At 33.7% G+C, this 25086-nt stretch overlaps 2 protein-coding genes across 2 annotated transcripts; one reads left to right on the top strand and one right to left on the bottom strand.

Annotated features, from left to right (window-relative positions):
- Positions 1 to 13578: 13578 nt before the first annotated feature.
- On the top strand, positions 13579 to 17314 carry LOC115952788 (psbP domain-containing protein 6, chloroplastic-like). Its single transcript, XM_031070059.1, has 3 exons — positions 13579 to 14023; positions 15875 to 16191; positions 16987 to 17314. The coding sequence occupies exons 1-3, from the start codon at positions 13675 to 13677 to the stop codon at positions 17155 to 17157; spliced, it is 837 nt and encodes a 278-aa protein (XP_030925919.1). The 5' UTR covers positions 13579 to 13674; the 3' UTR covers positions 17158 to 17314.
- A 2982-nt stretch (positions 17315 to 20296) lies between these two features.
- LOC115952786 (bZIP transcription factor 17-like) lies at positions 20297 to 24245 on the bottom strand. The gene is made up of 2 exons (XM_031070057.1): positions 22296 to 24245; positions 20297 to 21076 (listed from the first exon to the last, which is right to left on the bottom strand). The coding sequence occupies exons 1-2, from the start codon at positions 24139 to 24141 to the stop codon at positions 20646 to 20648; spliced, it is 2277 nt and encodes a 758-aa protein (XP_030925917.1). The 5' UTR covers positions 24142 to 24245; the 3' UTR covers positions 20297 to 20645.
- Positions 24246 to 25086: the final 841 nt, after the last annotated feature.

Below are 25086 nucleotides of genomic sequence, written 5' to 3'. Positions count from 1 at the left end.
TGTTGGCTTGTGAAAGGAATTTGCAGGATTTTATTCTTTCTCAGAAGATTGGTGTAATTCCTCAAATACACTCTGCTTCTCATGGATTTTCACCTACAAAGCCGAAGACTCGTGCTATATGGGTGAGAAAAGATTCTCTAAGGTGAGTGTTGCTGACTTGTCCCTGATTTAATTCTTTCAATTGTTTGTGGACATGTTTTGTTTTTGTTTTTGGTTGTTTTGTTTTTTTTAAAATTTTTTTAAATAAAAAAAAATCCAAAAACATTGAAAAATTTTCAAAAAGACAAAAATATTTTATTTTGAGTCTTGTTTTATTTTTCTTGAGGATTACATGAATTATGATATCTCTCTCTTGATTTAGAGCATGCTTGACATTGTGGAGAAACTTGGATAGTATGTGTTATATAAGTGCTAAGCTATTTTTGATTTTATGTGAGTATGTACTAGTTTGTACATGTACTCAAGGGTTAATTAAGAAATTGATATTTCTTGTTTGTGTACCCTCTATAGCTTAGTTAAGCACTGTCATGCATTGCATTTACATTGTTCATTTAGCATAATGTGTGTTTTTTGTTTTTGGTCATAAATTTTTTAAAAACCAAGAAGATTTTTGTGTTTTTTCACATCTTGGATTTATAATTAAGGATTGGCCATATTATCTTTACATAACAAGTTTATGTACCTTGTTTAGCTTGGATGAGCTTCTTGTATTGCACTTTACTAGTTGAAACTTTGTAGTGCATGTTGTGTGGGAAAGATGTTTATGGTTTTGATCACTTTGTTTTGATCTTGAAGTCACATGTCTTTGACTGTCGGACTTGAACCTTTAGAGAAAGGCATAAATAACCATCTCACCACTGTTCACTAGCCAATCATGAACACCTTAGTGCATATCATAAGATTTTGTGCTCGAGAAAGTGTAGCACATGCACAAAAAGAACATAAGGTGTAGCCTCGGTTTAATTGCTTAATACTTAAAATTGGTGTGTACTATTAGGCTTGATGCCAAATCACATAATTAAAATTGGTGTGTATATTATGAGGCATAAAATCAAGAAACTTACATGATTGCAAGCTTATGATCTAGGAGATGTGAGAGTTATATGATGTAACTCTTTTGGTGATAGTCTCTTTCAAATTCTATGTGATGAATTTTGTAGACTTTGTGATTGATTTCTATTTACATATCACCTCACATGTATCTCAAACTTTTGCTAGTTGCACACACTACACAAGTTACTCTTTGCTAAACTTGGTACATTATATTGTGTGTGGTCTTGTTGTGGCCATCCAAGATTAAAGTTCCTTGATTTTGATGCAAAATGTGCTTAATGTTTGAGTTTTGGAGACAAATTAGTTGAAAAACTTGTTTTTGGAAGATCTAGGTTGAATTCAAGTGTTTGAAAAAAAAACTTTTCATCTCATACTCATGCATTTTATTCATGAAATATTGTGCTTTGAGGAGTTTCTGCATTAAATTGTTCTGTTTTTCAAAAAGTTGTTTTTTCCATACATTATTTATGTTTTTGTATCCATCTTGCAGTTTTGCAGTCATATCTCTCATTGTTTTCACATATAACATGCATACACTTTGCTACATTGGGTACTCAACTTGATCAAAAAATTGATTGACTAATTTTTGAGTTATGTACTTTCTAGTATATGCTATTTTTATGTGTGAATTGTAGAAAATTATTTTCTTAAGAGATATGATGGATAATCAATGTGCAAATATTTTCTCTACTCATGCAACTGTTTATGGGTCACATAGTGCCATGTTTGCATTTTATTGAAAGAGAGAATATTTTTTCTTCATGTGTATCCTCAACTTAGTTTTTTTTAAACTTGGTTTATGTCTTTTTATTTATCCCCAACTCCTTTATTTTCCTCAAAACTGTTTTTCCCAAAACTTGTTTTGTTTTTCCTATTTTTATAGGGGGAGAAGCTTGTTTTTAACCTTTGTTGTTCATAGGGGGAGTTGTCTCTATTTCCTATAGAGTTGAATTGTTTTGTGTTCCCTTCTTTCTCTATTTTCTCTTACTCTGTTGCGTATGTTTTCTGTCAATTTTTTGTTTGAGTTGTCTTTGTCAATGCGTGACAAAAAGGGGGAGAGATTTAGATGAAATGTGTGGAAAATACAAAAATGTTCTGTTTAGGGGGAGTTAACATTGAGTTAACATTGTTTTTGATGTATCTAACTTAGGGGGAGAGTTAGATTGCATATTTGTTGATTTACTGTTTTTGTTTTTCTGTCACACATGCGGTTATGCATTTTGTTTAGTGTTTCAGGAAATATACAGGTTGATTCAATTGAGCTGCTGTCTACACTTGCAACTGATGGATAGTAGTTAGGATTGAATTTTTGTTTATGAGCATTATTTTGTAAAGGGCTTTTCATTTTGTAAACTTTGAGCTTCTAAGTTGTGTTTTGTCACGGATTGCCAAAGGGGGAGTTTGTTTGGTTCTAAAGTTTAGGACTTTATGTATTTAGAACTCTAATTTGTATTGTTGGCAACCATGATCAAAACAATGTGTTTAGAAGTGTTTAAAGCTAGCTCAAAGTTGTATGTCAATGTAAAGTTGGAATCGAGTGTAAAGCAAAAAGCACTGTGGCTTTCGGCCTGGCTCGATCGATCGAAGCTTAGGCTCGACCGATCGAAGCTCAGGCAGATTGCTTTTCTACAGAATTTTCCAACTCAGCCCTAGTTGTTTTAAAACGTTTTTAGGGTTTCTTATTTGTCCTAAGTATAAAAGGCAAACCCTAGCCACGTTTTAGTGTTGCTCATATTGCGGTTTGTGTAAATCTCTTGTGAGATCTAGAGGAGTTTTCCTTTACAAAAACTTAGGGTTTTCAAGGAGGAGATATTCTCTACACCTTGATGATCAAAACAGTTGCTGCCATTAAAGTTTAAAGAATACACAAGCGGGGGTGCTTGTAGCTAGTGGGAATCCAAAGAAAGAAGGAGTCCGTAGATTTGGAGCTTGCACGTGGTCGTGTCAGTAAGTTCTACTGGTTGGTAGCATTAGGAAGTCGAGCGGGGGTGCTTGTAAGTCCTTTTGTATGAACTTCGATTCTTTCTAGTGGATTTGCTTTTTACCTTGAGGATAGCTAGGTTAAATCCTCTCCAGGTTTTTACCGGTTTGGTTTCCTGGGTGATCATATCGTGTGTTATTTATTTTACGCTGCTTTGCATGATTTGATCTTTATTATTGTGATAACCTAGACTTGTTTAATTGGACTAAGTAACAACTTGGCTAATTACCTAGGTTTAATCAATTGTTTAAGGGGTCTAAAAACTAACATTGGACAATAGGAGAACAAATGTGGAAAAGGATGTCAACATGAGTGTTACACAGCGATATAGAAGATTATGTCCCAAGTTGGTACGATTAGCTTCTCAAGCGGCAAACAATGAAGAGGCATTTGCTTTAATAGAGAAGATGATAGAGGAATATGAAAAAAAAAAAAAAAAAAAAAAAAGTTGAAGACATTGCAACAAAAAATGTGGCTGGTCATCAATTGCCCCATCAAATGCCATTATGTAGTGATGCTGAAAATCTTGATCCTAACCAACATTTGGAAGATTTGGTTGAAAGAGCAAAAGGTCTTAAGAAAAAAGAAGGTCGAAAGGGTGGAAAACAAAAGAAAAGTTGGGTTGAGAAGCAAACAAACAAACAAAAAAAAAAAAAAACGGGTAGAGTTGAATTAAATGATGAGGTTAGCCAATATTTTTCCAAAGTAAATTTTATTTATTTATTTTTATCCCTTACTAAGTTTCCATTGTTTGTAAACTTTTATATTGTTATGGATAATAATAATAATAATAATAATAATAATATATATATCTATATATATATATATATTTTTTCTCATATAGGAACCTGGTTTTGTTCCTAACATGCAATACAATAATTATGGCTCACATGGAGAACATTATACACATCAAGTAAGAGATTTTTTTTATTCATAGTGGAATAACTTAATAATTTGTGAAGTTGGAGCTTGTACTACACTTGCCTTTTCATTTGTGAATTTATTAATAGGGTTTTCTTTTTTGTGATATAGTGGACTTATCCTATCACTTTTTCCACGCCAATGATGACATCTGAATTGGGACCAATCCATAGTTACCAAACTAGTTTCACGTCATTCTTTAGGGTAAACATACTTGTTTACATGTTTTGCACTTATAAGTAATTAGATGATTTCTTAAAATCTCTCTTATAATCATTGTGATTACATAGGCACCATTAACTCCATTATTGTCTCAAGTATCAAATCCTACGAATGTTAGTCAGGTAAAATGTAAATGTTTTCATACATGAAATTTTGAAGAAACTTACATGTTTACTTATTTTGCAATTATAAGTAATTAGATGATTTTGTAAATTATTTCTCTTATAATCATTGTGATTACATAGGCACCATTAACTCCATCATTATCTCAAGTACCAAATGATGCAACTGTTTGTCAGGTAAAATGTAAACGTTGCTTTAAGTGACTATCTTCCCTCAATTGAGCTCTGCCAATCTTCCCTACCTTTTTTTTTTTTTTTCATGAACTTGTTAGATTTGTGTGATGTATATTCATGTTTTAAGTATTATCTAGAAACTTTTGAATTAGTGGATTTGAAGTTTGTTTTTTTGATTGATTTGTATTACGAAGTTTCTGTTGAAGCGGCTTTATGCATAAGATTTAAATAGGTCTTGGCTGCTAATCAGGTAGTTGATGGGTTGGGATATTGTTATGGCTTGGCTGTGTGTTGTCTTGTTGACTAGTGATTTGGGTTGGCTTTTTGATGGTTGATAGTGATGGATGATTTGGGTGTGGCTAGCTATTGATCCTCTCTTGGCTATGCATACCTGGCAATGGGTGATTTGGGTTTTGGCTTGGCCTGTGGTGAGTTAAAAGGTCATTCTTGACTGGCCTTTTGTGTGAGTTCCACCTATAACAATTTGATGAGTGACTTATATTTTTGGTTGAGGCAAGTTTGGTTTTGGTCCCTCAAATTTAAAATATTTAGTTTTAATTCTTACTCACAAAGTGAATATTGGTCAAGTAAAAATAAATACATGTGTTTATATCCTCTCTACTCACCAAATGAATAAACTTATTTGTTTATATATATACACAGGGAAATGAAGTTAGGTTCAATTATGGACTAACTCCATGTGTTGAAAATACAAATGCTTGCCTACAAACACAGCACTTTTTTGGTACGTAAAAAACTAATAAATGGTAAGTTCAATTATAGTGAAATTTTCTCATGTTTGTTTAAGTTTAAAATGTAACTTGATTTTTTTGACATATTTTCAGGCTAAAATTGATTTTGCATTTTGATGGATAACATTTTATGGACAGTTTGTTTGATAGTATATTGCACAGTGGACATGGTAGCATATTGCATAGTGGACAGCATTTTTGGACAACTTTGCGTTGAACAGTTTCTTGGACAGCAAATCTGATGATTTAGACAACTGATTGCACATGTAGCAAATTTTTTGGATAATTTTTTGTAACTAAAGAAGTTAGTCAAACATGTTAAATATGTTAGATTGTACAAGTGCATGTTTGAGTAACTTCTAGTTAAACATTAATTGTATATGCAAGTGATTAATATTTTTAAATGCAATGTTATGTACCAAATCTTGTTCATTCTTTAAATGCAAGTAATTAATATTTTTATGCTTCATCACATATACGTGCTTGATTCTAGAAGCTCCTTGAAGAGAACTTGTTTAGGAGATGGATAACCAATTTCTTTTACATGCTCTTACTCAGTGGAATGCAGCATCTCTTCATACCCTAACTTTTGTTCCCTAAATTTGTTAGTACATGGTAGAATGAATGAGAGATTTCCAATTTCATATTATATTTGGTGCTATTGAGGGCAAAGCTAGTTAAATAAACTAACATAGCTCTAGAACTATAATAGGAGAAGTTTGATCCAGGACTTGATAGTTCCTAACTCTGAATATGGTAGAGAATCTATACACTACTCTTTGAATGTACATCAATTTAGCATAGAAAAGAAATGCAAGGACATAGATAATAGATGACCAAAACAATATTATATTATTATTTTCAATTTTTATTATCTATAGCCATATATGATATATATATATATATATTTTAGCAAGAATGCTTTCTCTGGCATTAAAGTACTACTAAGCAAGTTTAGATTATTGTTGTAAACATATTTGATTTAATCCACTATCACTATTTTTGGAAGATGTACAATTCTAATATACTGTTTTTGTATCACATTGGTAGATTTTTAATTCTGACAATAAAAAGAGTAGCAATATGGGATGACATGCAATAAACCACATTTTCATCGCTGTGGCAAAATGAAGCTTGCTACTAATTACTTCAAGCACTAAGAAACAGAACCATCTCCAAAGCAAAGAGAAAATTATCTGACTACAATCAAGTAGTAGTTTGTTAGACCGAACTATTCTATCCACAGAAGGAAATGCGTGAAATGAAATTTCCATTGAGAAGCATCTAGATAGCTAAAAAGGACCTGATTGATAGAGCAAAAAACTTAGCCAGCTAAGTGTTTTCCCCATTTAAAACTCACTCAAAGCACTGAAAACTACAAAAAGATGATACAATAAAATATGAAAAATAAAAGTAAAAATCATGAACAAAGCCAGCTTCACAGTAGGTTAAGTAGGCTTCATGGTAGGAGCTTAGGTTGCTTGGCTTCTATGTCATCCTACAGTGTTGAAAAACAAATTTCAATTAGTACAATAACCATAGAATTTTTATTTCTTTTTTTTTTTTTTTTTTGGTTACAATCATTACAGTCAATAATAAAATCACCAAATTTTGGAAGATGATTTTGAACCAAGAACTCAGAATATTTTGGCCATGCACTAACAAACATATAAAAATATGTAATTCATTACCTAAAATTTGAGTTGAACTTATAAAGTATAACTAGTAACAATTCAAGACAGCAAAAAAATTCCTCACAAGTTCATCTGTCAAGAGCCATAGATTTAATGTATAAAATGAACTACAACTTGCCAAACATATTATCCTACCAGAATAATACATTGCTGCATAGTGCATGGTCAATCCAAATTTAGGAAACTAACACGCACTTAAGAAAAATTAGGGCAAAAAAAGGAAAAATGTTATAAGGATTTTTAGAATAGCTCATGATCAAGCAATAGAATTTCTAGTTTAAGTCAAAGAAAAAAAAAAACTCCTAAAATTGCTCAAGAGGTAACAACAACAACAATAACAACAACCACAAGAAGCAAGGCAATAACAAAAATCAAAGCAAAGGGAAAAAAATATCAAGAAGATTAATACACTCACCCATTGCAACTTTTTTACAATAATACATGCAAAAGCCCATCCAACCATCATTCATTGGTTTCAAATCCAAACAAAAGCTATAACCATTACACCAAGGACACACAAGCTCACCATCAAACAGAAATTCAATCACAGCATATTTAGCCATTATAGAACCAATTTAAATCCAAAAAGACTAAGATTAAAGAACCAATTTCATTATAGAAATTATAACTAACAAACTTCATAGCTAATAATCTGCATCTGTAGCAGTTTTTGGGGATGCCAAGAAAATTGAAAATCTGAAAAAGTAAATTTTTTTATAATTAAGAATTTGATACCCATTTAGTTTCTTCTATATCTAAGGAGTGACAATTGATATGAATCATTCAACACAATAAAAGCATGCCTTTTTAACAACACATCTACAAGAAGTCTTTAAATTCAATTCTATGTAATTAACTCCAAATGAAAATATGTGCTGTCAAAAATTTTCTGTGAAAGCTCATAAAGGTTCAAACTTTGGACATTCAAGCTTTGGTTAAATTGCTCATAAAGGTTCAAACTTTCATCATTAGGAACCTAATAATAAGCCCATTGAATACAAATTACAAGGATTCAAGCATTTTAAACAATTGACAAAAATGCAAGCAATATAAGACTTGATTTCAATTCCTAAGCTAAAAACCCAAAAAAGAGAAAATAGAATTAAATTCAGCCCCAATGAGAAAAAGAGTTTGACCTTTGAATATTTTCAATATCCATGGCAGTTTTCATCAAGCATAATAAAGCTATGTAAAATCTACACTAAATTCCTCCAAAGTCCTTAAGTTGAGCAGCCACAATCACTATTTTTGGAAGATATACAGTTCTAATATACTGTTTTTGTATCACATTGGTAGATTTTTAATGCCAGAGAAAGCATTTTTAATTCCACAATCACTATTTTTGTATCAAGCATTTTTAAGCAATTGACAAAAATGCAAGCAATATAAGACTTGATTTCAATTCCTAAGCTAAAAACCAAAAAAAGAGAAAATAGAATTAAATTCAAGCCCAATAAATCAATCAACAAAATTGTGACACCATTATTTACTTTCCTTCCTTTCCTAGCAACCAAACAGAGTTTATTAAAAAAAAATAGAGATAAAAGAAAACCATACCAAGTGGTGGTCTCTCTTTGAAACAAGCCCAAATCGGCAAGGATAATTTTCATCACAACCACCACCTCCGATGGTGGCTTCTTCTTTCCTTCAACCAAACTCTCTTTCTTTCTCTCTCAATCTCATATCCCTCCATAGATCAAACCTGAAAAAGCATTAACTTCTCTCTTGCCCGATTCTCTCCAAACCCTAACCCTTACTTTCTCTGATTTTGGTCTGAAAAGCATCAAATTCTCACTTAAACACCCGATTCTCTCCAACCCCAACCCTTACTCTCTCTCTGATCTAGGTCTAAAAAAGGTGCGAGTGTTTGGGGGTCGGGATTTCAGATGGTGAGTCGCCATTTTTTCATTGTTTTTGCTTATGGGTCTAAGTTGGCTATGCAAGAAGCGATGACGACAGGGTTGAGGGAGAGGCAGAGAGCAAGCGTGGATGTTGAGAGAGTGGTGGAGGCGCAGTTGGGGTTGAGAGAGTGGAGCTTTAGGGAGAGTGATGGAGAGAGCTCGGTTGAAGTGAGAGAGAGGAGAGAGAGTTTTAGTGAAATTCAAAAATGGGAAGCTGAAATGAAATCCTAAGTGAGCACACGGATTGCCAACGTGTCCTGGTGAGGTGTTAAAATAATGAGTCATTGGATTAAATGAATGGCTGGGATTTGTGCTATTGCACACCGTGCAATACCCTAGGAATTGCACGAGATCTCAATCCATCATTGTAATAACCTGATATCAATTATTTCATAATCTATAGCAATGACAAAATGAAGTAATTATTTATTACAATGAATATATTATTGCAATAATTTAATCCAACTTATTTTGGTCAATTATTTACAATCTATTGCAATAAATTCGTGAAGTAATAGTCTATACCTACAAGATATTCGAAACAATAAATTACTTATTGCAACAATGTGTGTGTGTGTATATATATATCATTGCATCAAAGTTGTCATTCAAATATTTAGAATTTATTGCAACAAAAGTTTTTGTTGCACAAACTTATTATCTCAAATTTTATTGCAACACCCCGTATCAACTATTGCAATGACTCTAATGTTATTGCAACGAAAAAGCAACGATTTTTTTCATTGTAATAAACTTTTTTTTCCATGTAGTAACACTTAAGAGATGAGAAATTTGAATAATAAATTTGAAGCTTATAAAGTTTAGTTGTATATCAAATATAACACACTACAATAGAAGTTAGAAAAATATAGTTCACCTTAAAAAAAAATATTAATCAAACATACAAAATAAAATAGCATGATATATTTGTACTTTGCAGAGATAAAAAGATAAAAATTACTTGTAGAACTCTTTTTTACAAAATAAATAATACTTGAAGTAGTTGTTACTTTTTATACATTACATCCCATTTAATAATATGGGAAATTATTGTGTACTCCCGGAATACCATAAATGTGTACTCCCTCCTCTCACATGAATGGTGGGTCCCACTAATTAAATTCATAGTGGGACCCACCATTCATGTGAGAGGAAGGAGTATACATTTATGGTACTCCGGAAGTACCTAATAATTTTCTTAATAATATTTATATATTCTCACACATTGCATGAGTCTGCGGCTAATTTTAATTAAAATGTCAAACAAACTAATTTAAACCTTCTAAATATGTACAAATGATCAAATAAGTTAAGAATAAAATAGACATGATTAGCGCACTCTTGCAAATTACTTCAATATGCATCTTATAGGAAAGTTGACATGCACAGACAAACAAAAGCAATTACTATTGGAAGATTGATGCAATACGTTCTTATTTAATATATTTCCTTATAAATTCTTAAGAAAAATTTGTGAGACAATTACATTAATCTAGTATTTAATGGAAAGTAATTATACTAATGACATCAATACTTTCCATACAAGTGAAAGTCAAATTCAAATTTATGTTTTCAAATTTAGGGAAAATTATTTTAGCTTGTGCACTAAAAAATAAGGTTTCACATTTTAAAATTGTTTTTAGCTATCACGACCTCTTCTACATCAGTACCTAGTGAAGCCTTAATCTCCTAGTAGATTCAAAGAGCATTGCAACCCAATCGCAATAGATGTGATATTTAGAATCAGTAGGTATGAATATGTTTTCAAACAATATGGATTAAGGATGGAGCAACTAGGAGAGTAATTAATTTGATCTCATTCCTTTTATAGTATTATGAATTTTTATTTTTATTTTGAGAAAGTATAGTATTATGAAAATGGCTTCACATATATTGTTTTGAATTAATTTAGAAATATTATATAAAAGGATATGATTTTGATACATAAGAGAAATAAATCATAGAATATTCTTATCATTAATTTAGAAATAAAAGGATATGATTTAATGAGTAGACCCCACTATAAATTTGAGAGGATTGAGCACCATTCACTGTACTCCAGGAGTACCTAAGAATTACTCTTCATTATCAAAGACACAATAAAAACTTTACTTAAAAAAAAAAAAAAAAAAAGACACATTAAAAATTTAGGGATATGAATAAATCTTACTGTTGGCACTGTTTCACTTTTGCTTCCTGTATGGAATTATAATTGTCAATGGTTCTACAACTTCTATGTATTGATTGGTTAGAGACTTTAGAGGTACATTTAAAAGTTTTTCCTTTTGTTTTTCTTATTTTCCTTGTATTTCGTAATTTTTGTTAAAATATTCATGGCACACTATGGTTCACTGTCCTCTTTCTTATTCTTAAATTGAAATCAAAATTTAGTTAAAATTTCCTTTTACCAAAATTAAAGTTAGTTAATGCAAAATTTAAATGTTTAGTGACAACTATCAAACAAATGTCAACAACATACCTTTCCTTGTCTTCATTTTTTGAGAATCACATACTCTTCCTTATCAAATATACGTTTTCATTTATAATATTGGAATGTCATTTGAATAGCTATATCCTATCTATCATTAGAAGAAGAGGCAAAAAACAAAAAAAATCATTAATTTTTAGCATATATATAGAGAAAAATTGTTTACTACTACAATGTATAATAATAGTACTATATTAATATTATTTCATGGAAATTGCAAAGGAAATTAGAAATTTTTTTTTTTTTTTGAGAGATAAATTTTCATTTTTTATTTCTTGATAGAATGTACTAGTTTTTTTGTGTGAAGAAACTGATACAGGCAGACTGGTTGTTGTATTTATTTTTTTCTCTATTTAAAAAGAGGTTAATTAATTTATTTATTTATTTGTATCAAAGTTTTTTTTATCCACTCAATAATACAACCTTTTTTAAAAAAATAAAATAAAAATTACACACACACACACATATATATATTAAAGGTAGGTCAGGTAATACCCATACTTGATCCACTAAATTTTGATATGCGTAAAAACCCGTACTTGATACCCAGACACTAATCGAGTAGGGTAATACCCGCAATTATCGGGTCAGGTCGGTCCAGGTATCCATTACCCAATAGGTATGGCCCCCTAATCACAACTTAGTTGCGGTGTTATTGTGTGTGGGTTTATCAAATTTGGATTTTTTTCTTTCCAATGTTGTTGCGTGTTATTTGTGATTGTCAGCTTTAGTTTGTTGTGGTGGGTCATTGTTGTCGGCTTGGTTATGGTAGGTTGCTGATGCGGGTTGTCACGATGGTTTTTTTTATCCGGTGGACCACAACCACTTAGGGTTGGGGTTGCTGAGGTTTTGTGGTCTTTGGTTGTTAGTGTAGGTGTGGGTGTTGTTGGGTCAAGGTTGGGTTTGGTTTTGGTGGCAATGGTAGTAGTGAATGGGGGGTAGGTTGAGGTGATGGAGTTGCGATGTCTCGGCCTTTTTTTTTTTTTTTCTTCAGTCTAGTTGTTGTTGTTGTTGTTGGTATGTGTAGAAAACATATTATTTTAATGGAATATATTACAAAATAGAGAATGTGATGTAGGGTTTTGTAAAATAAAAAAGTGACCACTTGGTAGTGTAAAATAAAATAGAGATTTTTTTTTTTTTTTTTCAAATCTAAATGTGAATGCACTTAGTGCTTTTTTGGGTGTTTAGATTCACATGGATGTGGTGAGATTTTGGTGGTTGTCATTGAAATTCCATTAAGTAGGCTTTGAGTTTTTTCTTCTTTCTACACAAGTTTTATTAAATTTTTATTTTTTGAAAAAAAAATGAAAGAATTATGTTTCATTATTAAATCACAATATTATTTTAAAACAATTTTTTTTTATTCTCTTAAAAAATGTTTTGTACATTGGCATCAACTTGTTTAGTTTTTTGCTAATTTCTAAAGCTAAAAAGTAACATTTTGTTTGGGAGAGAGAAATGAGAGGTGATGGAATGAAATGGAAATGAAATGAAATAATTTTAAAAGAAAATTCTTTCAATTACCTTTTTTGAGGGTCAATAGGAAGGCAAGGAATAAAATCCAATTTGCATTCAATTCCTAATTTAAAAACAGTTTTCTAGTTTTTAGAAACACAAACAACTTGCTCAAATTGAATGAATGGGTCTATGACCCGCTATCTACCAAATGGTTGGTTGAAATTGGATTTGTCGATGCTTCGAAAGGGTAGGTTGTGCTCTATAGTCTATACTCTATACAATTTTAATTACAAAAGAAATCATCAATTTTTGTTTGCCCATTTTAGCCCAAAAAAATGGGCTTGATAATTTGGTTTTTTTTTTTTAGTGTCTAAAATTGCAACTAAATATTTCTTGGGCATATTTTATTATTATTATTTTTTTTTTTTTAAAAAGATAGAAAATTTAGCCAAAAACCTGGTAATTCAACTAGTTGGCACCTTTTGGAATATCCATGACATTCAAGATTTAAAATCTCCCTTCTTGTAAATATTGAATTATCAAAACAGAAAATATGGAAAAATTCTTAGACCCTCAAGCTAGGCCCATATATAAATTACTACACTCATCACTCTAAACCACTATTTTATATTTTTAGGGCCTTCAGGCTAGACCCCATGTAAAAAACTACAACACTGCCAGCTTTAGGCCCAACCCCCATTAACAAATGAAATATCCCTTGGGCTTTGGGCTATACAATACCATACAAAATCACAAAGTCATCATCAGCTCTCTCTCTCTCTCTCTATCTCTCTCTAGTTACCATCATCCAACATGGATAAGACTATATCAAGAGAGCGGGAGGGAACCAATGCCAAATCCATCTCTTTATCTCATCCCACCCTTCAAAAACAACACAACTAATAATGGCAACTACTTCTACAGTTCCACGCTTTCCCAGTCCCATATCCTCAACTTCAACCTCAACCTCAACCAGTACTCCAAAACCTCCACAGCTTCACTTCAAAGCCCATAATGCAGCCAGTTTTTCTCAGCAGATAAGTCAGAACTCTCTCGCTCTCAGTCTCAGAAGAGAAGTACTGCTTAAAGGCCTAGCAGCAGCAGCAGCTGGTGCAGTGCTCCCTCTTCTCAAAGCGCCTCCTTCTTTTGCAGCTAAAGAAGTGGAGGTGGGTTCTTACCTCCCCACTTTGCCTTCTGACCCTTCTTTTGTTCTCTTCAAAGCCTCTCCCAAAGACACCCCGGCTCTTCGCGCAGGTACCTACACCCTTTCATTCTTTTCTTTTTTGACTTTATATGTGTTCTAGAAAACTGAGAATAATGCTGTATATATCATTGAGATACAACAGACGATTTGTATTCATATATTTTGTGATGGCTCAGTAGTAATGACATCTTTAATCTCGGTTAAAACCCCACCTCCCCTCACCATTACATTATCCACCTAGAGCTACAATATCTAATATTCCATCAATATGTTTTGAATTTTTTTGGCTTCATGTATGCTTTAGCATTGATCTTAATTTGCTTATTTATATGCAAAAAATTGGGTTTGAAGGTTTCGATTAGTGTCTGTGGATTATTCTATCCTATAAAGGAAGGTTTAAATTGGTTAAATTATAAAAGTAAACCATTTTCTTATCAATTTCAGTTTTCGGGACAAATGGTAATTCATCAATACCTATAGCAATTACATGGATTTTCTGGTATCTACTAATTGCTTGCGTTACGAGTAGTATGGTGATTGGTCAAGGTTTTGATACCTTTGTAGTTTTTGCGGTTTTTTTTTTGAAAGTTCAATTGGGTTAGAAACATGAAGGAGGAAGAATCAAAAGGGTTTAGAATTTTATTGATTCAGCTTATAGAGGCACACACATGGATTCTTAATGGATAATGTTGTGTTTGTATTCAAATTGTAAATGGGTGTTCCATGTTTTATACCCGGGAAAAAGAAATCGACTTAGCATTCATATCTTGGATGTCAATAGACTCAATCAAAATGGAATTTGAGTTAGGGATGTTTAGGTTTAGAAGGATTATACAGTGATAGGAATAGGAAGTCAAGCAAATCCATGAAACTTAGGGAAAACTGGCATTGTGAATGTGGACTGAAAAGGCAACTCATTGCATTTCCTCAACGTATCAACTGATCTGGAATTCTTGATCACAGAATGAATGAAGTGGATTTGAGCTTTTGACATAATTATGTGTTGGGAGTCCATTACTACCTTTGATTCCTGAAATTGTTTACTAACAAGTCAGACAAAGCCTGAGATCAGGAAATCGATTCAAGCATTCTGCATAAAGAAGTTGTCCCTATAATCAATGAAAATGCAATATTTTTGCCCTGGAATTTTCTATAAGCATCTAAAGACTCCCAAACATCACAGTTTTGCTATTAGCACTGAGACTCTTATTTAGTTTCTTTCACAACAGCCAGTGTCCATCATTAGAGAAGTTGCTAAATTATTGAACTATAAGTAGTATTGTCCCTTCACCGTGCATCACAATAACATCAGAATAAAGTATTGAGGATTAAGGGAACATGATAATTGTTGTCCCACTGGCATACATGTTAACCTTTAATATTTGCCAAACATGCTACCACTAAATGAGAGGAATGATAAACCTCTTTTTATTGGCTTTTGGTTAATACTAATAAAAAGATCATACCCAGAGCACTAGACTCCCACTTTTGCGGGGTTCGGGAGAGGCAATTGGTAGGCAGTCTTACCCTAGAAAGCACGGACGCGGCTGGGAGGGTGCCGCACCCACGTCCGACGCGGGATGCGGCGTCCGACACGGTTGCCCAAATACTAAAAATAATTTGACCAAATACATAATCAATTATGTAATGAACAACGTATACCATAATGTGCATATCAAATGCTGTTGCTGTGATTCATTTTTAACTAGACAATTCAGAGTTACAGAATGAAATAGATTTTAGAATCTAGATTCTAATATTCTCTATTACCAACAATAAATATAGCCTCTAAATAAATTAATAATCCAATATTTCTCTAGCATTGTTTCATAATTATTCTGTTTTTTTTTTCTTCTCTTTTTTGTATATGCTAATGATACTTGAGTTTTAGTTCTTTGCAGGAAATGTGCAGCCCTACCAGTTCATCCTCCCACCAACTTGGAAGCAATTGCGAATAGCAAATATATTATCTGGTAATTACTGCCAGCCAAAATGTGCAGAGCCTTGGGTGGAGGTGAAATTTGAAGATGAGAAACAAGGAAAAGTCCAGGTAGTGGCTTCACCTTTGATACGCTTGACCAATAAACCCAATTCATCAATTGAAGAAATTGGGAGCCCTGAGAAGCTCATTGCTTCTCTTGGCCCTTTTGTTACTGGAAATACATATGATCCAGATGAACTCCTTGAGACATCAGTTGAAAAGCTTGGTGATCAAACGGTACAACTCTTTACTACATTACTTACCATATGATTAGCTATTGTAATTTTTCTGTTGTCATTTATGGTCAGTTCTCATTCTTTTCTTTTTGCTTGCAAGTAGGAAAAGAAACTAGAAATAGGACACAGATAAGCACTATTTGGTTGTGTGTGTTCCAAACGGTAGAAAAACCAGAGGAATTGAATCAGGATTTGTTCCAGTTTAAAGGGACACTGGAGCATGTGCAAATATTTTATCGGATGAATATAGTAACATTGCCAGTATTTCTACCGATTCATATTGCTGTGAGGTTTGCTTATGCATGAAACTTGCTTTACTTTGTCATAACATATATTTGGGCAAGGATGTTAGACATGTAGTCTCCAACACATGTTGACAATGAGAGAAGAAAAAAAAAAACTAGAGTTATTTTGTGAAATTTGTGGAAAATGATATGTCGAGAGAGGCTAATTATTGAGAATAGTGAGTCACTTGAAAATTTTTAAAGAAATTTGAAGGTGTTTGTCTCATTGTCATATGTTACCATGGCTGCTAACACTTATTGCTTCATAAATCAATAGTGATTTATCCAACAAACGCTTGGATATAAGCAAGTATATTTCATCTCTTTAATCTAGATGTTTGTTTGAAGTTACTTTGTGAAAATTAATTGTGAATTAGAAAAAAGCAATATGTGTGTGTGATGGCTATTGTTCAATACGCACTCTCTGTAACTTTTATTAATGTTACTTGTTACATCACTTAAATTTCTATTAAAATACTTCTTTTAACAACTTTCCATATTTTGATGTCCAGTATTACAAATATGTGCTTGAGACTCCTTTTGCTTTGACGGGTTCACATAATCTTGCGAAGGCAACAGCAAAGGGGAACACCGTCGTCTTATTTGTAGCTAGCGCAAACGATAAACAGTGGAAAGCATCTGAGAAAACTCTAAAAGCCATGCTTGATTCCTTTCAGGTGTAACTCTCTCTTCAATTTGTTACTTTTTGACTTTCAAATGTACAAATCACTAAAGCCGAAAGCATGTTATCAATTTTTGAATTTTTGCGGTTCTTTGATGTTGGAAGGTTGATACCAGAGATCAAATTTTAGCAAACATTTGGATTAGTGTTGCTATGGATGATTGAGTTTACATAGAAACCATTTTTCAGATGATTGAAAGTATCTTATTGTAGTTGCTAATTTGAATACTTCAATCAAACTACAACATGGTGTGTACTACTGAAGAAATCTAGGAACCAATAACCCCGAGTGACTTGGCTTGTTACAACGTGATGTCAAACTTCTACCTCTTTTTATTGGCATCCATTTTATCAATTTTATTCCCCAACTAGGGTCAACCAATTCTATGTGGACTCTCTGCATTGCTTTGTCAGCAAGATTCTACACAGTGCACACCCAAGCAAGATATGTGGGAAATGGATAATTCGGATAATTATTGGTGAACTCTTTAATACACAAGGAAAAGGACTATGAAACAAACATCTAAGGAAAAAGCTTACCTCCAACTTTGGAGGAAAACTTCTCTAATTTACTACATGGTGATTGATAAAACAATCCACACGATTTTTTCCTTAAGTCATGTGAATTGTTTAAATAATACATTAGATAGTTTTATTAATCGCTACATAAATGAGACCATAAGGCTATTTAACCCTACAAAAACCTGTAGGGTCAAATGGCCATGATGAAGGCCAAGGTGGAACCACATATACACTTCCCCCGCCCCAACTCTATATGCAGCTCCCCACAACTCTGCAATTTCCCTTGGATTAGTTCTCAAATTTCTCTCAGAGAAAGGGAGATGTGTAGATGTAAAATATTGTCTAAAATATTTAACTGAAATTATTTTCTGGAAAAAAAAAATTTCTTACAGTGTTTGATAAGACATTTGGAAAATATTTTCATGTGTTTAATGGGTGATGAAAATGCTTTGAAATCCCAAATTTTATTAACACAAAATTCACCAACCAACATTATAATCCCACAAAATTCACAATACAACCAAATCTAGAATACCAAAATCCGCTACTAATCAAAATCCACTGAAAAAAAGAATATATATATATATATATATATATATGAAAATTGAGAAAAGGCAACCAGAGAGAGATGGGTTGCAGGTGTTGCAGTGGGTCGCTTGAGCAGTTGAGCGAGAGACGACTGCTAGAGAGCAAGAGAACTATTTTTTTTCTGCACGATAATTGAGACACTTTTTTTTAGAAAAAAAAAAAAAAATATATATATATATATATATCCATGTCTTTTTATGCCGGTAATCCATCTTTAAAAAAAGAAAATTACTATGATTATAATATTTTCACAACATTTTCACAATAAATTATAAGGGAGTAAGTTGTTATTGATTGTTACGAATGAGCAACAAAGTAATTTAAATTGTAGATTCAAATTAGAACTAATAACAACTTACCATCTTAATTTGTTGTGAAAATATTATAAGTATAGTACTTCTTTTAAAAGAAACATGTAACCACCGAAATGGGAGGATTCTATTTCCCTATCTCAATATAAATAAATAAAGAGGTCAAATTATTATCATCTTTTCATGTTCACGTAGATTTAGGGAATGGATTAAATTCACACAATTTGTTGTGAAAAAATTATAAATATAATACTTCTTTTAAAAGAAACATGTAACTACCTAAATGGGAGGATTCTATTTCCCTACCTCAATATAAATAAATAAAAAAAGAGGTCAAATTATTATCATCTCTTCATGTTCACGTAGAATTAGGGAATGGATTAAATTCACACAATTTTTTTTTATGCAACTTAAATGATTATTTAGTTTGAAATTTTAAAAACGGTTTTTTTTTTTAATTTTCCAAAAACCAAACTTAAAAATGGTTACTCAAATTTATGCAAATATCAAAAACTGTTTGTGTTTTCAAGATCGGGTTTTGTATTTTTAATTAATGCTTGAAGCAATGATACATTTGCCACATAAATAAATATTTTCTCTTTTAACCCTTTTTTTTAAGTAATTCGATAGTTGGAAGAGGGAATAGTTAAATATGGACATCTTCATTTTATAAAGGAATTGATGAAATTAAGTAATGGAAATGAATTGAATGGAATGTAATGAAATAAATAACCTTGTTTGATTATTTTAGAATAAGAGAATAGAAATGAGTAAATTAAGTAACCTTTTTTTATTGTTTTAAAATAAGGAAATAGAGAAAAATAGATGGTAAGTTTTGTTTGGGAGTAATATAGAAAGAAATGAATAAAATCATTTTATGACGATATTATTATTAGACCCATATTTTAAAACAAATGGCTAAATATATAAAGGCATTTTAAGAGTTTTCGTAAATATATATATATATATATATATTAAATCTAATTTTATTTCTCTTTATTCCCTCTCAATTTTGGGAAGAATGAAAATTTAAGGTTTTGAGGGAATAGAAATAAATGGATGGAAGGGAATGAAATAAGTGAGAGGAAACATTCGTTCCATATTTCTATTCCTCCCACTTTAAACTCTCAAACAAGAAAATAGATTTTTCATTCCCTCTATTAAAAACTCTCAAACAAGAAAATAAAATGAATATTCTAAAATTATTCTTTCTATTCTTTTCCATTTCATTCCTTCCCCCCCCCCCCCCCTCCGCCCAAACAAGTTGTAAGGCTCTTAGCTTCTCTTTTCACATTTAAAAACTATTCAAAAACATTTTGAAACCTATTTCAAAACCAATTTTGACCCTTTTTTAAGACTCTTTTATCAAAAGAGCAATTTTAAGATCTGTTTGGATACCATTTATTGCTAAAAACTGAAAACACTGTAGTAGAATAATTTTTAAATATGTAAATAGTATCATGAGACCCAGTTTTAATGAAAATTTTGTTAAAAAAAATACTTGCGAGTCCCGTGAACAGTGCACATGACCCATCATCCAAAAACGCACCACTAGAAATGCACAAAACGCGCTTCCCAAACGGGCACTTAATTTCCTCTCAAGAAACCATCCAGCTTTAGAATCATGACCCTATTCTTACCAACACAAAAGAAAGCATATTGTCAAGTTTGATCGACAATGATAAACACCATTCATCTAGATTGAACTTTTAATATAAGAATACACCAAATAAGTTATTCCAATTCCATATATTTAGTCAAATGTCTGCAATCAGTACAACATTATGACATGCTACAGAGTAGAGCACTAGACACTAGAGAGAGAACGACAGCCGCACATCCATTTGAAGAAACCTCAGGGCTAATGTTCTACATCTCAACCAAAGAACATTATAGTATATCCTAACAAGCCGAAGTTAACAGAAGTTTAGGTAATTTAGAGTACATCTAAAGGCTAAGAAAGCTATTAAAGCTGCTTATTATCTGTTATATACAAAACTGGGAGCTAGAGTTGGATGCTGCTGTTATTCCATATGACCAAAATCTACTCTCCTCTTTCAAGTTGTCACTAGATGAGACCAGACCGTGGAAGCACACAAGAGTAAGTGACATACTTCACACTGTCAATAAGCACGACTACAAAAATCCGCGAAAGCGACTTTGGTGCGATCATGCCATCAACCTCACTATCTCCAGCTTCTCTGGGATCAATAAGCACAGAAACAATCATAGAAGAAGATTTATTGCCTTGAAAGCTTTCCTTCTGAGAACTATTTCTCACGTGCTCTTCAGTAATGTTATAATTGGATCCAGCCACAGGAATCGGAAGACGATTGAGGATCCTTCTATTCCTCCCCTTGCTAAGGCGAGTAGCATTCTTAAGGTGTTTTGCAGAAACACTGGAAACTGAGGATGCCGGAATTATAGCTCCTGGAGCAGAAGCTGGAGAGGCATCAAACTGGAACACCTCAGTGCACATGCCAGAACTCAACATTGGACCTGTAAAAGGAAAAGAACCATAAGTATTTAACAAAGTATTTTTGATGAGTTCTAAGCATAACAGATCGCCAAATTTCAAATCCAGTTTTAGTGAGGAGAACACGCATGGACACTGAAAACATGAGATAAACTGTCACCATCAACCCAACTTGCAGCCCAGCACAGAAACCCCAGAAATGATAGCCAAAATGTACAGGAAAATGCTCTCTTGAGTGAGAAGGTGACAACAGTTAATCATTCTCTTGCAACAGAACAGACCTACTAGTAAGACAGTATATGAAATATAAGATTTGAAAGTCAGAATGTCGAGAGCACGAAGTTTAGGTGCATTAGAGGCTAGTATTGGTGCACTCACTAAATTAAACATTGCCCTATTTTAGGCTCTGGATCTGCATTTACATATTCCCTAATAACTCCAACTAAATGGGTATATAGTAAAACACTATATATATATATATATATGGGTACATTACTCTCAATCAATGGTTGAGATTAATGTACTTCACACTTAATCATAAGGTCAGACAAACAAACATCAATAAAGTAGGCCAAAAAAGGTCGGTGATATGGTGGAATAGCAGGACACCATATTCTATGAATTCCTGAAATTAGAAAGCATGTGAGGTATGGGCCTAATGTCACTTCTCAAAAATAAAGATAACAAGATAAGCACTTCATGTCAAGACACAAAATATGTTTTGTTGGACTTTCGCAAATAAATATATAAATAAAATATGTTTTATTAGTATTTTGCAAAAGTGGAAGAATTGAGTTGAACTATTTCCAGTGGGTCAGTCAGTGAATGCTATTCACTTAACTTGAGAAATAAGATTTGATATATCCTCCGCAAGCAACAAGGAGTGCCACCACAAAACTAGCTAAAAAAGAGTATAAACACAATTCGAGGAGGAGTGGGGAGGCATAATATTTGTGCATTGTCAAAAATAAGAAATCAAATGGTCCACTCCAATACACTTTAGGGGTAATTTCCACAATTCCAAAAGTCTTAATTCATACACTCCCAACAAGGTCTAACTTAGAGGCCTGTCATCAAAACCAAGACTAAACACAATGTGGTCTATTTCAGCCAGTGGAGAATCGGTAGCTTGCCATTAAATTATGACATAGAAACTATTCAAAGCATAGAACATATCAGTAAGCACCCTAATATATACGCAAACAAGAATTATTGGCAAAGTGAGAGCAGAAAAATTATTACCTGCAAGACCTTCACGGAACCACTGTTGCAGCCTACCATCAGCTGGAGTCGACTTCAAATTGTCCTTCAGAGTATCAGCTGAACCAGAGGCAAGAGCCTTCTGCCCTCCAGTAGGATTTCTGTATACATGAGAATGTCTCCCTCTATTCCCTCCAACTTCTGGAATTGCCAATGCCTGAGCCAAATCCCTATGAATTGCCAGACCAGTTTCTTTATTGTCTTTCTTTTCAGGTTCAGCCTGAGATGCCATAGCTTTCTCACTGGCAAGAACAGAGTGAATTATCAAGTTCCCATCAATCTTCACAAGCTTATCATTCCTCGGCACATATAAAGACGCAACAAGAGGCTCACTACCGTTGCCCAAACGAATAGATTCATCTGAACCTGGTAAAGGTTGCGACCCTTGTCCTTTCCGTTCATACTCTTCGATTCGTACACGTCCTCTCACATAATTTACTCTGTTAGTATTATCAAATTCCCCACTAGAAAATCCACCTCCTACACTTCCTCCAGACCCATTTGAATATTCATTAACACTCAAAACCCTCCCAAGTTGTCGATCATAGAACCTATCACTAACATAACCAACCCCTCCAGGAACTTTGTCCCCTATTCCTCCATACCTAACATTGACAAAAGGAACCAACCCACCAAAAAGCATGACGAAAAACAACAAACCCAGGAAACTAACACTGGCAACCTTCTTAGTTTTCCCCTCACTCTTCTTATTCTCTGACTTCTTCACCTTAGGTGCCGGTACAGGCTGCTGTGGTTTCAGCCTCGGTATCGGAACCAAAGGAACTTGAGACCCTTGTTGTTTAATAACATATGGGGCGCAAGGCGGCATCCACGGGTACCCCATGGGCGCCATTGCGGCGGGATGTGGGTACATACCCGAATGGGGCGGCGGTGGCTGCACATTGCCACTCAATTGCTGGCGCAATGTGGCGTTTTCGGCCATAATATACGAAATCTTACTATTCAATTCAGCAATTGTAGAGTGCATACTCCTTACCTTATCTTCCAACTCCTCCACATAATGCTTCTTCCTCTGCCTCGACAATTGGGCGCTCTCTCGATTCCTCATAAGCCTCGCCTTCCTCTTCTCCTCATCTTCGTTCGCCGGCGCCGCCTCGAAACTCACCGAATCCGCCACGTTCTCCGACGATCTCCGGTACTTGGGGGTCCTCGAATCCGCGGCGATTCCTTCTTCCACGTGCTCTTTCTTCCTCTTCGAGACGCAATTCTTCGACGCCGTTTCCTCCTCCACCTTGATCACCTGATCAACAACGATCACATTCGGAGACCGCGGCCCGTTCCCCGATCCCTGCGACGAAACCGACCCACCGCCGCCGCTGCTCTCCGACCCGCCCGATTCGGGAGACGGGAAATTCAAAACCGTAGCGGGGGCATCGCCAGAATCGGACTCGGCCGATCCCGAACCCGAGAAGTTCAGGAATTTCGAAACGTCAGAAGCCACATGATCGGTCGAAACCCCAGAAGAACCCGAAATGGAATCCGAGATCTGAACCGGTTGAGATTGGACCGGTTCTTCAAGACCCAGCTGAACCGAATCGAGGCAGTGCTCAGAGATGATAAACTCTTCATTCTCCGAAGGAAGGTAGAAATCGTCGATGTCGTCGAAAGTAAGCTCGAAATTCGAATTGTCGTCGAATCCGAATCCAAACCCGAGATCCGAATCAAAGGTTTCGGAATTATTGATGTTGTGGGTATCGGTTTCGAAGAACACAGGATCCATAGGAGGAATTGGAAGAGAATCGAATTCAGAGGAGAAATTGTTGTTAGGATTAAGGTTATGAGCCTCGACGACCAAATGGTCAGTCATGGCTTTCTGGGGTTTTGCCTAGAAAGTTCTTCTTAATTTCCCAAACCCTAAAAAAATGTTTTTATTGGTTTCCTTTTTTCTTTTTTTCTTTTTTTGTTTTATTGTTTGGGTTTTTCAATGGTAACTTCTGCGGAGGCAGTGGGGGTTTTAAAGGGAGAGTTCTGTTTAACTGGTCCTTGTCTATGTAAAATTTTTAATATTTTTGGTTTCATTCAAGGGCTATGTGCTGCGCGTGATGTCACGCGCTATATGTTAGTGCTTAATTTTCCACCACGTGGCAACGAGACAACAAATAAATATTAGCGCTCTTCTAGGACCGCACCGTTCGCCACAACTTTTTTTTGGTAAGCAACTACTTTCAATTAGATCCACAATTTTTTCTTCTTTACTCATAAATTGACCGCATCGTAATTGTTGGTAAAAGTGGTAGTACAAAAGTTGGGTTCATCTTATACTCCCGCATAAATTTAAGGATTTTGCATGCAAAAGTGGTCAATATGACTTTGTGAGCCGGCCATTTCTCGCAAATTTTTAATAGACTCGTCACTTTTTATTTACCACTCACGATAAACTATTTTATTATATTGTGAAATTGAGTATAATTTTATAGACAAACTCATTTTCACAATATGATGAAGTTGTCAATTGTAAGTAATAAACACTTTTTACCAACCTTTTTTTTTTTTTTTTTTAAAGGGTGTAAATAGTCCAGTCTAGTTTGAATTTTGCATTTTTTAGACTAAACCGTTTTGTGCGATTCTATAAAAGCTATACTAAACTTGATTGAATAAGTGATCAATCTTAATTGATCTTGGTCAGTTTGGTTTGGATTACAATCCTAGGCCACGCACTATTAGGCTAACAATTTTTTTGGGCTTTTGCAAATAATTTTGGTCATAAGAAAAATAATAAAATTTAAAATAAAGAATAAAAAAAAAAAAAAAA

The sequence above is a fragment of the Quercus lobata genome, chromosome 7 (genome assembly GCF_001633185.2).
Source record: "Quercus lobata isolate SW786 chromosome 7, ValleyOak3.0 Primary Assembly, whole genome shotgun sequence".
In the NCBI taxonomy this organism is placed as follows: Eukaryota; Viridiplantae; Streptophyta; class Magnoliopsida; order Fagales; family Fagaceae; genus Quercus; species Quercus lobata.
Note: the sequence above shows the minus strand (reverse complement) of the source record. Positions and strands in the feature narration are given on the sequence as shown.

What these genes read in the sequence shown, in the direction of transcription:
- LOC115952786 (XM_031070057.1), bottom strand. Translation starts at nt 24,141, where the DNA reads ATGACTGACCATTTGGTCGTCGAGGCTCATAACCTTAATCCTAACAAC. An exon ending in GTTCCGTGAAGGTCTTGCAG is followed by an intron (nt 21,077 to 22,295) that starts GTAATAATTTTT and finishes TTCCTTTTACAG; the next exon opens with GTCCAATGTTGAGTTCTGGC.
- LOC115952788 (XM_031070059.1), top strand. Translation starts at nt 13,675, where the DNA reads ATGGCAACTACTTCTACAGTTCCACGCTTTCCCAGTCCCATATCCTCA. An exon ending in CACCCCGGCTCTTCGCGCAG is followed by an intron (nt 14,024 to 15,874) that starts GTACCTACACCC and finishes AGTTCTTTGCAG; the next exon opens with GAAATGTGCAGCCCTACCAG. An exon ending in AAAAGCTTGGTGATCAAACG is followed by an intron (nt 16,192 to 16,986) that starts GTACAACTCTTT and finishes TTTGATGTCCAG; the next exon opens with TATTACAAATATGTGCTTGA.